General features: G+C 37.1%; 1 protein-coding gene across 3 annotated transcripts in view; it reads left to right on the top strand.

Annotated features, from left to right (window-relative positions):
- Positions 1 to 15,689, top strand: part of rpn2 (ribophorin II) — a 111,436-nt gene that overhangs the window by 7,498 nt on the left and 88,249 nt on the right. For all 3 annotated transcript variants that reach the window (XR_012386713.1, NM_212748.1, XM_073915541.1), the window contains 4 exon segments: positions 7,223 to 7,410; positions 7,503 to 7,598; positions 8,235 to 8,410; positions 8,487 to 8,562. Coding sequence is in view for 2 of the 3 variants with exons in the window: in NM_212748.1 (NP_997913.1) it covers positions 7,223 to 7,410; positions 7,503 to 7,598; positions 8,235 to 8,410; positions 8,487 to 8,562 (536 nt within the window). In the remaining variant the exon portion in view is untranslated.

The following is a 15,689-nucleotide window of genomic DNA, read 5'->3' as shown; positions in this document are numbered from 1 at the left end:
GAAATATGACCTGCCTCCTAAATCGTGGCTGGGCGGCGCCGGTGTGTGTATAGAAACCTGTTTAGAATTCAAAAATCCGTGGCGCTGCGTGGTGCTGCGAGGCGCTTCACCGAGAGGTGCTTCTGGTGTGCTTCCTGCTTCATAGAGTGAACCAAAGCGCATTGGTGCCATTATAATGTATTAAATTTATGTTTTTTAAAAATCGCGATTTCTTGATTTGATTCAAAATTAAATTGTCTTAAAACGTAAATTCGAATTAATCGAAGAAATCGGAAAAATCGCCCAGCCTTACTCACGAAAGACGAAGACTATAAACCTACCAACTGTCAGTGTTCTGCTCAGGCGCATATTTTACCGATATGATTGCTTGGGCTAAGGAAGCTGCTCAAAATTCTCAGTTGGGACTTTTTCATGATTGCTGGCTTATCTTGGTAATCAGATGGTGCCTTACTGCACATCTTTACCATGTATATGATATGTACAAGTTGTGGAGTTTGCCAGACCTCAATAGCCGCGTTTCCACTGTCGCGCCTAAAGCGAGCGAGCCAAGGCCAGTCGCGTTTCCACTGTCACTTCCGGGGCCTAATCGAGCCAAATTGAGGCTTTCTTGGGGTCAGCGGCCGACCTTTTTCGGCCCAACGAATACCTTGGGCCAAAGAGGGCCAGCCGGGGCTTCGGGGCCGAGTGAAAAGAGAGGCACAGTTTTCTGATCGCACACGAGTACATGTGCCAAACACAAACAAATGAATAAATAAGGGCAAGAAACATCTGGAACAAATTATAGGCTGGGGTCTTTTTGCGCATGATCGCCCTCATGGTTCTCTTTTAAAGGTAAGGCTGTTGTATAAAATAATAAAGTAGTTTTAATCTATAAGTGACTTTTTTTTGCTGCATCATCCTTGATGTTTCAATAACGCATAATAATCTTTACTCCACATTAAAGACACAGCAGACAGTAAAGGTTTTCGAGAGTTTTTGTCAAGTTTAAAAGATGTGTTTGTGTGTGTTTAGATGCCTGTATGTGTGTGTGAAACCTAAGAAAAGAGCGCTCCCTTCATAGTCCTGTTGATGCCGCGAGCGGCTTTTTTCTTTTCTTTTTTTATTGTTTTTATTAATTTTAGAGATAATACACTCTATGAATACAACAGAAAGACATTAAACTTTACAAATTTCGTGTCCACTTTTTAGGCTCAAAACAATAGTGTCATATAGATAAAATGGCCTAAGCTATATTAAAATAATTTAAAGAATTACAAATATTGGATATAATAAAATCACATTAAATAAATAAACCAATATAAAACCAACAAAAGCTAGCTATAACAATTATATAGGCTACTATATCAAACTGTTTTAAAGCCATATGACTTTCATTTTTCAAAAGCCCCTCTGAAAAAAAATCTTTTTTTAGATATTTTCTAAAAACAATAAACACTGGAGAATGTTTTAAATATTATTTATAAAGTATTTGGATACGATGATATTAATCAAATCATGCAAACAGCATTTTCGGCTTGAGTAAAAACAGAAACTAGGGGACCTTTTTTTCTGTCTTCCAGCTGCGCAGCACTTTTTTGATGCATTGGGGAAAACTGCAAGTTCAAAATGTGTTGTGTGTCCTCAAACAAGTGTGTATGTTTTTATATGATGCCATTAATCATGCATCTTTTGAAAAAATTCTGAAGTAGACTTTAACCGAAAGTGGGGGGTGTCATGGCCCTTTAAATAAAGGGGAATCGCCTATTAAAGGGCCATGACACCCCCCTCTTTCGGTTAAAGTCTACTTCAGAATTTTTTCAAAAGATGCATGATTAATGGGCGTGGAGCTCCGAGAGCATCGGGCAGGAGTGGGCGTGGCCAGCAGGGGAGAAGCGGAGCGTATAACTGCTGTTGTCAGTTAACTCACAAAATGAGACACAAACCGTGAGGAGACGCATGAGTTTATAGTTTACAAAGTTAAAATGCAAAGAAATGAACAGTGATTTAATGCCCTGCTACATTTGTTATTCGTAATTTCATATACAGACGACCACAATTTATATCATTATAAAGATGTGTGTTCATGTAAACAGTATAAATGAGGACTTCTCCCTCAATCCCCGTATCCAGCAGACTCAGTGCAGCAGGTCTCCTGACCCGTCTATTTTAACCATTAACCCAGCTGGTAATCTGGAGGATTTAGGCAAATACAGCAGCACGGCGATGTGTCTGAATGTGAACGAACTCCTGATAAGCGTCCGCCATTCTCTAATTCTTGTGCTGCTCTCCCGACAAAAATGCTAGCAGCACGCACACAGCTTTGCTGTATGATCGGCCCTGACAAGATCGCGGGGGAAAACATGCAACAAACCCTGTGGATGATGGAAACAAACGCATATGAGCCGTCATGAACGGCTAAATGCTGTGCCGTGGTTTCCGTGTCTCTCAGCTCGGGCTTGACACTGGCAGGTCTGGCAGGTCTCATGAATAATTAAGCAGCCGGCTCTTCTCATAGGATAAGAAAACTCCGCTATGAATAATAATGAGAAACCGACGCGTCATCATTGCACTTGCAGTGCTGCGCTACGTCGCCGATTTTGATCCCGCCCCAAAAATTATTTTAAACCGGGAAGCTGAAATTAGCTGACAAAAGCTCAAAATTATCCAGTTTTCCCCACAATAAACCTGACAGGTGCTAACATTGTTTTAACTGATGCTCAACACACACACATCTGTTAATATAAAAAATTTGGGATGAATGTTGGACAGTGTCTGTCTAACTGAGGATGTTATAAAATACATTTTATATCGAGTTATTAACAGAGAATTTTATATATGTGGTTTTATATTATGGATGTTTGCGCTCCCTGCGCTGGGTCCCTCCGATGGTGGCAAGACCACTGGATTTCGATGCCAACAGTCGGTCGGCGAGTGAATGAATATGATGAATGAGAACACAGGCATGTGCGTATAGACATACATTGTACTGCTGTACAGTAACGTGTCATTTGTTTGTTTTGGTTGTCATAATTTTAATTGTTTCGTGATAATGTGGTGTGCTTTATCTGCCTGATTCCCGCTGAAGTGGGCGGGTTGAGTGATGTTCTATTCGGGGGATGTTCTGGGGATGGGGTTTGCGTGACCAGCCCGACAGTAGAAACGTGACATGATTTCGGCCTCACTGCTCAACCTCCCGGGCGATTGGCCCGGCCTGGCCCGATAGTGGAAATGCGGCTAGTAGCTGTGCGCTTCACAGTTTCTGTATGAGGCGCCATGTAGTATTTAAATCAACTTCACTTATCAACACTTACAAAAACACGTTCATATAAACCTATAAATTACTCGCATATACACATACTATTTGATGTTTAAAATAATATATGAAACATGTGTATATACATATAAACTTGATGCATGCATACACCCACATACATGCATATAAATACATGCACATAAAGTACATATAAACTCGATCTTTGCATAAACACTCACATTAACACATGCACATACACAAACTTGCTGCATGCAAACATACCTGTACACACTTATACATAAACACCCACATTAACATACAGGGCTCGAAATTAAATTTTTCACTTGGTAGCGGCGGTGCTCCCAACTTAAAATATTTAGGAGCACCAGAAAAAATTTAGGAGCACCCAGCAAAAATAAATGAGCACCATTGCAAATTGTATTTTAAAGGATTTATTGTATTTGAAAACAACATAAATTAGGACTTACAAAAACCAGAAACAACTATCTAACTAATGCTGTGATGACTTATTGATATTTGCATGCAATAAATCCAAAATGCATGTCTAATAATTATTAAATATTGATGACAAAAATGACAATAATACTAACAATAAATTACATTTCTTAATATGATGCTGCCTTGAATGTGCATGAATGCGAGTTATCTGCTAAAAAAAGTCTGTTACTTTATGAAAAATATGGTTTGCATCAAACTAAATTAAAGCATTGCAGTAAGAAATATTTATTTTGTTTTTATGTTTATATTATTTATATTTATTATTTTTACCGATTACCGATTTTCATTTTCCTGTGTTTGTGGAAAGCAGACGAGTCAGCCGCATCAATTTATGAGCATGCAGCAATACCCCTCTTTGTTATGAGTCGCAGATTCCATTTAAGATTTAAGTTTAAAGCGAGCCTCTTTGGCGATGACGTGTACAGTGTTAGATTTAACATTTCTAGCGGAAATTTTCGCTGAACACCTAGTGAATGCAACGCATCGAGATTCGGGCACCTCCTCTGAAAACACTCGAATGATCTTGGCTGACAGATCAACCTTCACCACATGTCATGATCGCTGTCATTGGCGCCGTTACGTTGTAACTTTCGGTGGGGTTTGCAAATCTGAGTACTTTTCACTCTTCAGGTGTTTGTATTTCCCGCAGTAACAACAGCTCCCTGTCATCTAACAGCGGAAAGACTTAAATGATTGACAGCTAATATGAACGGCAAGGAAGACCGATTTAGCACGTTTTTAGAAAAAATCATTTCACTACAACCATTATATTCAGTCGCAGAAATGCTCCCAAATATATTATGAGGTCGCATTGATGAAATTTCGGGCGCAAATGCGACCAAAATGGTCGCAATTTCGAGCCCTGACATACATAGATAAGGGATGAAATTAATATCAATATTATTTGCAAATTCACGCTCTCATCCACGTGCTCTATTAATGTTGTATATACAGTTTTACATCCACAAACGAATGGCTTTCACCTGAGTATGAATTTAAGATTTGTGAAAACATAAACATTTTCATGAAAACTAATATGTTTTGCATTTATGCATCTTAATTTAAATAAAGAGAACATTTTCAAGACTGGACCTTTGTATGAAATGTGTATAAAATGTGTACTAAAATGAAAGAGAAACAAATATTTGTACAGGAGTAGAGGTTAATGACCTGGCAGAGAAGCTGATTTAAACTTGCTTCGTGAAACGCTGTTGCTGTCAGTCATTGTTTACTTCACTAATATCTATCGAATTTGCCTTTTGATAGATGGCTAGTGAAGAAATTTTATACTCCCATGTAAAGTATTTTGCAGTATTTTTAAAAATACAGTATTTTATTTTCAAACATGTTGTCGCTAATACGACACAGTATGTTTGCATGTTTTTTTAATAAAATAAGAAAGATACGAATTAGCACATTTCCTACATCTATCTATATTGGATAAGAACATTATGGCTTTTCCGTGTAAAGTTGTTTGTGTTTATTCCTGAAAAGCTTAAAAATGGTGTAAAGAAAGTCTTAAAGTTCAAACAAAGCTGACAGTATAGATTCAAACAAGTAAATTCACACACATGCACACACACACACACACACACACACACTTCTTTTTCGCACACATAAATTAAGATGCATGACTGCAAAACATAATTTTCTTTTTTTTCACAAAGATGTTTTGTTTGTGCAAATCTTAAATTCATAAACTCAGGTCGAAAGCCATTCGTTTGTGGATGTAAAACTGCATATACAACATTAATAGAGCATGTGGATGACAGACACACCTACACTCGCATGTACATATAAACTTGAGCAATAGTATTACCACTATTTTTTACTTTATGTAGATTTCAAGACTTGATTTAATTAGTTCTTTAAATTATTTCGATATAGCTTATAGGCTATTTTATCTAGATTAATGAAATTGTGTTGAGCCTACAAAAGTGGATACGTACTCTGTAAAGTTTTATGTCTTTTTGTTGTATTCATATGTGAATACAAAAATATATTAATTATCTTTAAAATAGGAAAAATGAAACCCAGCCACTCACAGCATCAACGAAGCATCAACGAGAGCTCTTTCGCCTGGTCTCTCTCACACAAATAAATGCATCTAAACATGCATGTTTCAAACACGCCTTTTAAATGTGACAAACTCAACAACTAAAAGTTACTGGCTGCTGTGTCTTTAATGTAGTGTAAAGATTAGTATGCGTTATTGAAACATCAAGGAGAATACTTGCACTGGCCCGACAATGGAAAAGCGATTGTTCCTTGCGCCACCTGGTGGATATTGCGTAAAGCGCAATGTTTTATTTTAATGAAATGGTGGCCTTTGCTGCTGCAGCACTGTGTGTGACTGCACTTGCCAACAAGTTGCAACACTGAGAAAAAAACGTTTTCTCACTATTCTTATCTGTGGATTATTTATGTATCATATGTTGATCTTAATGTGTTTTTGTTGGTCAGTTATCTACAAAATAAACTAGAAGTAGAATGAATAACATCAGAGTTTAAGTGCTTCAAAACAAGTCCGATAACACACTGGTTTGTTAAACAATAAAAGTAATATAAATAAAGTTCTAGTCGCCTATATTAAACTGTTTTAATTTTTAATGACAGTTCATTGCGCCGATTAGTTTCACTTTCATTTGTTTAATCAAGTCATTTGACCATAATGAGCAGGACGGGCTTTACAAAATATTCACAACACTGAATGTGTTCCCAGGTTTCCTCGGAAGAACAAACTCTGTCAGAAGGATTAGAGAACTCAGAAAGTCATGGTGAAAATGGACATGCTCTGGAAATGTCTAGCTGTGAGGGAAATTTTTTTTTAAAAGTCTGCATATTCGTGCCAGTCTCCCAAGATAGCTTATGTAGATAAGGTTTGCATAGCAAATGATTTTCTCCCATAATAAATAAATCATGCATCCTATTTTTGATTAACTAACCCGCGGATTATCGGCAGTACCCTTGGATATAGCCAAGAAGGTCCGCCATAACAGGGTTTTATGAGCCCCCAATATGCAATGTCAAGAGAGTGAATCCATAAAGCCTCATTTACACTATGGACAAGCCACTGTTTGTTTGCAATGGAGAGTAACAACTTTCGACGACCTCCGTCTAAGTTAGTGAGCGACCATTGGTTACTTTAAGCAAATGAAGAGTGACTTTCTTGAGCGACAGCCAATAGGAGCACCAATAGAGCTCATGTGATTCTCTCTCAGCTCGCTCAAAGACTGGTTGTAATTGTGCTGTATAGAACTACACAGACCTGTATTTGAAGCAGGTTGCCGCCTAGAGCAACAGGAAGCTACAAAGTCGCTGCTAGTGTAAATAAGGCATAAATTCCTGAACTCATGTCTCACAGCGCAAAGCATAACTTATCCTTTAAATATCCGCTTAATTGGTTTTTGATAAAAAAAAAATTCTGATCTATCATATGAACTGCATTAAATTTATGTTATATATTTGTAGGTGTGTTCAGCGTGTTGGTCCTGTCCTTGGTTATTGAGACCCAGACTCTAACCCCATCCCATCATCTGACCACCACTGATGTGGCCAGACTGCAGGCTGTATTGAGCCAGCCCCTCACTGATCTCAAGTCTGCCTATTACTCTGTTGTTGGACTTAGGAAGCTGGGGATCTTTGTTGCAGATGCAGATGTAAGAATTGACAATCTGTTGTGTTTAGTAAAAGGTTTACTTTAATTTTTGTGAATATTCACATCAAGTTTTGTATTTCTTCTTTGTTTTAGGAGACATGCAGATTTATCAAGTCAAACCTTGACCCCTCTAGTGTCGAGTCACTGTTTTATGCAGCAGAATCTAGCCAAGCTCTTACTGGATGTGAGGTAAGATACATAACCTCTTTCCTTTTTTTTCCTGCTTGTTAACAAATATTTGTGTTGACGTTTTACAGCTTGAGTGTATGAGCCATCTGTGTATAGGATTCCCAGGTCCTTAATTTTTGAAACCTAAATGAGGATAAATGTTTCTCCATTAAAAGTGCATTTAACCCTTGAAACATTGACACTTTAAAATTGTTAAAGACAAAGAAATTGTTGTTAAGGACGTTTGGTACTTTTTATGCTTGTGTGTTCATCAAAGCACAATAAGGCTAGCTTGAATCACTATAGCTAAGGACAATAGATACAGTATAGTGAACTTCTTTGTTTATCATTTTTGATTAGCTTCATGTTTGTGGGTTTTGTTTTTAATAAAAGCCCAAAGTAAACCTTTTCATAATATAGTCAAGTATCTTAGACATAATAATGCTATCAATAATACTTGTTATTAATAATAGTCATGATGCTTTATTCATACTTAATACTGTGAAAAAAAATTCTGTGATGCTTTTAGTTGTGTGAATGTATCTTGTGCTTGGACAACAGGACTGGCATGGACTTTTCACTAATGATACCAAGTGAAATGCTCTTAATGTATAATGTCTTGTGGTAACTTTTTTTGCGGTATTTTGATCCTGACAGATTCTTGTGTCAAATGACACGCGTGATTTGTTGTTGGCCACAGTGAGTGAGGACTCCACTGTCTCTCAGATCCATCACTCTGTGAGTGCTCTCAGCTCTCTTGGATTACCTCTGGCCTCACAGGAAGTAGTCAGTGCCCTTAAATCTCGTATCTCCAAAGAAGACAATGTCTTAGCGTATGTATATTTTCTACAATTTCTTTTTTTTTTTTTATACGTTTTTTGAGACATAACTAATTTTCTCTTCTGACAGAATCATTCTGGCACTGCAGACTGCAGCTCGTCTGTCTCAGCAAGCTGAACTTGGTGACATCTTGGAAGAAATTGAGGTAAACTGATTTGGCATTTTTAGTCTTGATCACTGCAGTGGCAAGGGTGTTGACCACCGCTGATGTTTGTTGGGTGAGGGGCCTTCTTCCATTTCCCTGTTTTCATATTATTTTAGGGGTCTTGAAAAACCAGCATGCACATTAAACGCTAATGCACTTCATTTTTGAAATATGAGTAAAAGTCCATTAACATGCATTTGTAGACATACCTCATGTAACAAACATCAGCCATTTCTGCCTCTGAACTAGAGATGTCAATTTCTACATGTCCCATGATCGATCATCATTTAAATGAAACGAATAATCGTTATCTTGAGTAATGCTAGAGGTCTGATTTATGACATCTGTAATTTAGACTTTAGATGTAATCATTCCCACCCCAAGAAATTTTTTTTCTTTTAAATGAAAAGTTAGTAAGATTATATAAAGAAGCAACAACGACTGACGAAAAGTGCATTAATTTCTAGTATCATTGACAACGAAACTAACATAAGCATGTACTCGCACTAGACATGGTTGAGGTCGTTTTATGATGCAGTGACACACTGACAAATCTTTTACTGAACGGATTCACCACTATTGACAAATTTAAATATTTAATTTTAAATATTGAACGCTTTAATAAAAATAACGTAGTTGCAGTTTATATATATATATATATATATATATATATATATATATATATATATATATATATATATATATATATATATATATAATTATTACTACTGTAAGAAAATATCAGTATTCGGTACATACGTTGTCTCACCTTTGATTCAAATGACACAATCCTGTTTATATGCAATAAGCCTGCTCCAGAGCATGTTTGGCCTACGATACTTGTTGCTATGACAACTCTCGAATGTGTTTTGAAGAAAAACAATCATGCATCCTGTCAAATAGTCAATTACCAAATCCAGCTATTTGAGTAATTCATATATGAAGAATACACCTTAGGTGTGCAGTCACTGAAAGGAGACAGAAAAGACCACAGCGGTGCAACAACTGAGGAACCATTCACAAAACACACATATCTTTTTCCTAAAATGTGAGATGCAGTGCTCAGGAGTGGTTCAGTTGTCATGCCGACTTGCAACCTCAAAGTAGAAATATTTCTATCTTCACAGAGCATCTAAAAAAACTGCTGCAAAAGACGCAAGTATATAACGGTCATGCACATCTATCAAACAATGGAAATATAAGATACTATTTCATCTTGTAAATACACAAGTCAGTCTGTAAATGAGTGACCTTCTCTACACACATACACCTTATTGAACAGTTTTTTTTTTCCTGCTGCACCTGCTGTTATGGATGGACAGTTCTAGCATTTACATAAAAAGAGATTTCAGTTTTGAAGCTTTCTGAATCTTAAATTTAGTACACAATTATTGTTTTTCTGTTGTTTTAAGAGAGGGCAGACCTTAATCTTTGAAAGTTTAATACACCGTTTCCTAATTTTAAAGTTTTATTTTTCATTCTTGTTTATTTTGTACTTTTGCATCACAAGAAGCTCTTCAGTTCTGTAGAACACTTCTGTCTGTTAAAAAAAACAGAAAAATCAGGTACTGGAGACATGTTATTTCATTTGTACTGTAAAGCACCCAACGCCAAGGTGCATACTGAACCATGACTCCAGTGTACCATTAAACTATAATATAATATTATAATAGTGATATACCATGGAATATAGATTCTAGAATAAATATTGAGGGGCTGGACAAAGGAACTGAAACACTGGCCAATTTAATGTAGGTTTCATGGCAAACCTTTCTTATCCTGATGGCCAATCTTCATTGATTGCACATTCCATCAGTAAGAGCACATCCAACAGAAGTAACTGAGGGCAGAAGAGGAAGCTGTTTGAAACGGAAGTCAGGTGCTAACCCGGATTGTATCCAAATAACAAACCACAGCTGTTCAACTCGCTGCATAATTAAATGTGCAACTCAACTCTCCTGTTTTCACCAATACCGTTCATCAGGAGCTCTACAGGGTCAATATACATGGCTAGACTGCTGTAGATAACCATGACTCATGCCAAAGCCAAATACTGGTTTCAATGCTGCCTGCAGCAAAAATATTGGGTTTTGGACTATGTGAAACATGTATTGTTCTCTGAGTCCACCTTCACTGTCCTTTCCAAATCCAGATAAGCTAATGTTGGTGATGTTGGTGGAGGAAAATTTTTCCTGATTCACTCTGTCAAAACACCCCAAAGTGCATTATTAAAGAGCCCATATTATGGGTTTTTGAAAATTCCCCTCCATGTAGTGTGTGACACAGCTCTAAGTGAAGTGAAGTATCCAGCTAAGGCTTAAATCTGTTAGTGTACAGTGTTTAAAACTGTTGATTCATCTATAAAAGAGTCTACTCATAGTGCTTCAAACGAGTCGCCTTGATACCGATTCATTAGGTGTTTCGCCATGACATACGAACGAAACCAAGTTTTTCACGTGCACGCGCAAACCCGGGAGATTTCAAACCTTAGGCCCCGCCCTCTGACGCAGAAACCCAGACACACACACACACAAACATGCCGGTCGATTGAAGTCACACTGCAGATGGATATATTGAGTCTCTACCCAAAGCAGAAACATCAGCATTATAGCCAAGCAGTTGGAAACTACTGGAAACTTCTGGAAACTACATGCTACAAAGAATACTTCATCAGCGTTTGTTAAAGGAAGGATCAGTAAAGAGTAACTTACTGCTGGATGTCAGGATGGATTTTTCTTCCTCCATTTCTCAAGTGTAAGTACGTGCGATTAAAGTTGCTTCGTTGACTCTAGCTTGCAAATGTATTTAGTTGTGATTTGTTACTTGTAACCGCGTGTACTGGTATCAGGTTAACTGGCTATATTGTCTTATCGCTTGCAAAGTCACGTTAAAAACGCGACGCGTGCTGCTTTGTTAACGGAGCTCCGTGGACGAGGAGTAGTATGTGTGTCTGTGTGTGCGTGTGCGCGCGTGCGCTGTCGTCCGGAGGTGTGTGCGTGCGTGCGTGCGTGCGTGCGTGCGTGCGTGCGTGCGTGCGTGCGTGCGTGCGCGCGGAGCAGGGTTAAGTGCGTGCGTGCGTGTGTGTGTGTGTGTGTGTGTGTGTGTGTGTGTGTGTGTGTGTGTGTGTGTGTGTGTGTGTGTGTGTCTGTGAAAAGAGCAGAGTGAGAAGCTAGGAGATCTCCTCAACTGTTTTTGGAGTTTTTGCTCAATAAAATAGTTAGTCGTCTGTATTTTCAAGTCCATAGTCTGTATTTACATTGACCCACTGGCTGCTAAAATCCACGCCTACACTATCGAGCGTGTATGAACTGTGATTACTTTTATATTGCTGATTAGCTGTTTGGCATTTCACTCTCTGACTGAAGGCAGTCGACCAATCGCAACAGACTGTCATTGGTCCAATCAGCGCAGATTAGCTTCGCGCTAAGGAGGGGTTTGGGAACAAATGAATCACTGGACGATTCATACAGGAGTCGCTGGGATAACTAGGTAAAAATAAATGCAGATTATAAGACCATGAAAGTGTTGTTTGACCTTGCATGCATATTAAACTGTTGTTGGAGACCCTTACAACCAAGATATGACCCCATTTCATGTGTAATATGGGCTCTTTAATATTTAGATCTGGTGATTGTGCAGACCATGGGAGATGTTTAACTTGACTTATGTTTATCAAACCACTCTCACCAGTCTTGCCATATGTATTGGTGCATTAGTATCCTGATTACATGCGAGGATACAATGTTTGAACCATTAGGTGCACATGTTTAAGCAGAATGTTTGGGTAGTCCTTGGAGTCCAGACCCCTAGAGACTGGTCAGACCCCTACTCCTGGCATTTTTAATGACTATAGAAAATTCTAGGGTTCAAGAAAATTGAAAGAGTTCAAGGGCGAAATGCTGAAACCATATTGTTTTTGTTAAGATTTTTTTAGGGGTTTAAGCGCGAAACGCTGAAACCCTATTGTTTTTGTTAATTTTTAGGGGTTTGAGCACGAAGCGCTGAAACCCTATTGTTTTTGTTCATTTTTGCTCTTCTTATTATTTTGTTTTTTTTCTGCCAAAGTTACTATTGCACAGACTAAACCGTAAGGCCTAGAGAGCTGAAACTTGGTCAGATAGTTGTACTCCGGAACACTACAAGCTCAACAAAAATCAGCCAAATCGGACCATAGGTGGCGCTATGGCGCCAAAAAACAATATTTTGGACATTTTCGGCCGCCATTTGTACACCGTTTGTCGTAGACTCATAAAACCTACATATTTGTAATCCCTGGGTCAGCCCAAACAAAAGTCACTCCCCGATTTTTTTTTTTCCGTACGTTGGAAAGTTTTTATGCTACATCGCGATTTGTCCAAAACCTACTTTTGGGAACTAGTCCTAGTATTTTTGCCCAATCTGAACCAAAACAGCTGTGAAATGTTCTTTGGACACTGAATATCAATAATTATAAAAAAAAAATTTGACATTTTGATTCCTGCACGAAACAGTAGGCAAAAATGTTCAATGTTAATTGAAGCTAAATGCTTATTGTAGCTATAACTTTTGAACAGAATAAGTTATTATCACCAAATATGATACAAACTTGTGTAAGGTCAATTTGAGGTCACAGTGCCAAACGTGCAGACTTTGGCCACATGTTGGCGCTTTAGAGTTTAAAAACCATAAATTGACTTTAATCTTAAAAAATTTAAGATTTAAGATAAATTTTTACACAGCCACACAAAATACATATCATATGATTGGCCTGCTCATTGGTAAAATCATTGGTAAAATCAGCTTGAAATTTGGCATGCAGTGTCTTTGACCAAGTTGTCATAACATACATTGGCATATCTCAAAAAACATGGCTGCCATTAGCTAATAAATATTGAGCAGCCATTAAACTAGGTTAACGATGAGTGATTGGAACGAAACTCGTGGGCATATTCGACTCATGGTCCTAGAGGTCTGTAAGAGTTTTGAAAGAAATTGGCCTCTAGGGGACGATTTTGTGTTTTTGAGGTTGTAATTGATTGGTTATTACACAAATTTTTACACAGCCACACAAAATACGTATCATATGATTGGCCTGCTCATACTGAACAGTTTGACACTAAAACCACTGCTGTCACTCAAACAGTTCATTATTAATCATCAATATAAGAAAAAAACTACTTTTGCGAATAGTCCCTGGTTTTTAGCCCAATCGCAACAAATCCAGTGTTGTTAGAATCTCTGGACTGAGTAGATCAATAATTATGAAAAAAGTTAAACTTTTCACTTTGGATAGCTGTAACAGGCTCATTTACAAAAGGGGTGTGTCCACACGAACCTACATGCCTGTAAAGCCATAAGGAAAACTCAAAACATCACAGAAATTGATGAGCACATGTGACATATTAATGTGAAGAAGGATGCAAAATTTTGTAAAGATCAAGCTATAGGTGGCGCTACAATGGCAAAAATAGTCTTAAATCCTGCTAAATAGCTTAAAAATAGAGTAAATGTGATTAATTTACACAATATTTCACAGATACACTTAAACTAAATATAATAGGGCTTCACGATATTGGAAAAAAATTGACATTGCGAATTTTTTTTTTCCCTGCGATATATATTGCGATATTTATTTATTTATTTATTTATATATATATATATATATATATATATATATATATATATATATATATATATATATATATATACATACACACACACACTTAAGACTAGGGCTGTGACAGTCACCGTGACCGACGGTAGTACGTGACATCACACACTTTAAAACACAAATTACTGTTATGTTGCCAAGTATTACATATCTGTTAGGATATAACATTAGGCGCGATTCAGCAAGTTCAAGTTCAACCATGAATTTTGTTAGCAAACAAAATCTTACATCTGGGAATATTTTGGATTCATGCCGACCAAAAAAGGTGAACGAATTAATTTGGATTAAGCTTTTTGTAGGGGTTTTTTAAGTGTTAAAGTGTGTTTTAATATTCATTGCTGAGAGTCCAAACACTGAAGATCAAATCTGAAGAGTGGCGATTGACGGCGAGGGAAAAAAAAGCCATGTAGGCTTTAATCAACTCCTGTCTTCTTAACTCAAAAGCCCAGCTCAGTCAGGCATGGCAGAGGCATTTGCAAAAATTGCCAGATACAAAAGAGAAAATGAAAAATGTAAGACATTGATGAGAAATGGAGCAACATATTTGGTAACTAGCTAACCCTAACCCTAACTTAAGAACACGTCGCTCCGCAGTGTAGAGAAACCTGCTTTGCGAGAAATGCGGGCGGTGTAACAAAAGCAACCCTCTCTCGCATGGTTGTGAAAAAGTAGCCTGTCTGTTCATTTTCACTACAAGCACACCGTCTGACAGTGTATTCCTGGAAACACTAAAACCCCATTCTTTACTTAAACCGGACAAAGTTAACATGTTAGTTTTTCTGGCAAATAATTTAAAATATGAATACAAAAGGTAGAGAGAACCTACGCTGTTTTTTTAAAACATCTGACTTATATTGTTACAAGGTTAATATATTTTTTGTACTTATAATTATTAATATTTATATTATTATTACACTGATTAGTAAAGTGCCATTTGGGCTATTTGTTAAGTTCTTAATGTAACGTTTAATTGTTATTATTTTACGGTTTCAAGCAGTTAAAGTTATTTAATATTTAACTACAATATTTATAAACAGTTTTGTGTTGTTTTATTAACGAAAGTTCAAAAATAAACACGTACACTTATACTGATGTTTTATTTATTAATATTTAATTAAGTTATTCCTTAATTTTTACATAAAAGGTAAATTAGCTTAGGTAGGCTACTTTATTTGTTGATATAAGAGATCGAGGAACATGTTTGCCAGTAAATAATGTTCTCACCACTTTAAAAAAATAGATAAATAACTTGCAAAAAGGATACAGTAAAAAATGCAAGCGCTTAATCATTCTTTAGAATCAGATTCGTACGTGCAATAAGCTGAGGCTATATTGCGCCAACAAGAACAAGCATTAAAACAAAGTCTAGAGAGAGAATTCATATTAGTTAATATTAATGATTATAAACACGAACTGCGTTGTATGATAAACGCCTCACAATGTCGTGAACTTTTCTGAAGAACAGATAATCCATGTT

This window comes from Danio rerio, chromosome 11 (assembly GCF_049306965.1).
Source record: "Danio rerio strain Tuebingen ecotype United States chromosome 11, GRCz12tu, whole genome shotgun sequence".
Lineage (NCBI taxonomy): Eukaryota > Metazoa > Chordata > Actinopteri > Cypriniformes > Danionidae > Danio > Danio rerio.
The sequence above is the reverse complement of the archived record's forward strand: the minus strand, read 5'-3'. Positions and strand labels throughout refer to the sequence as shown.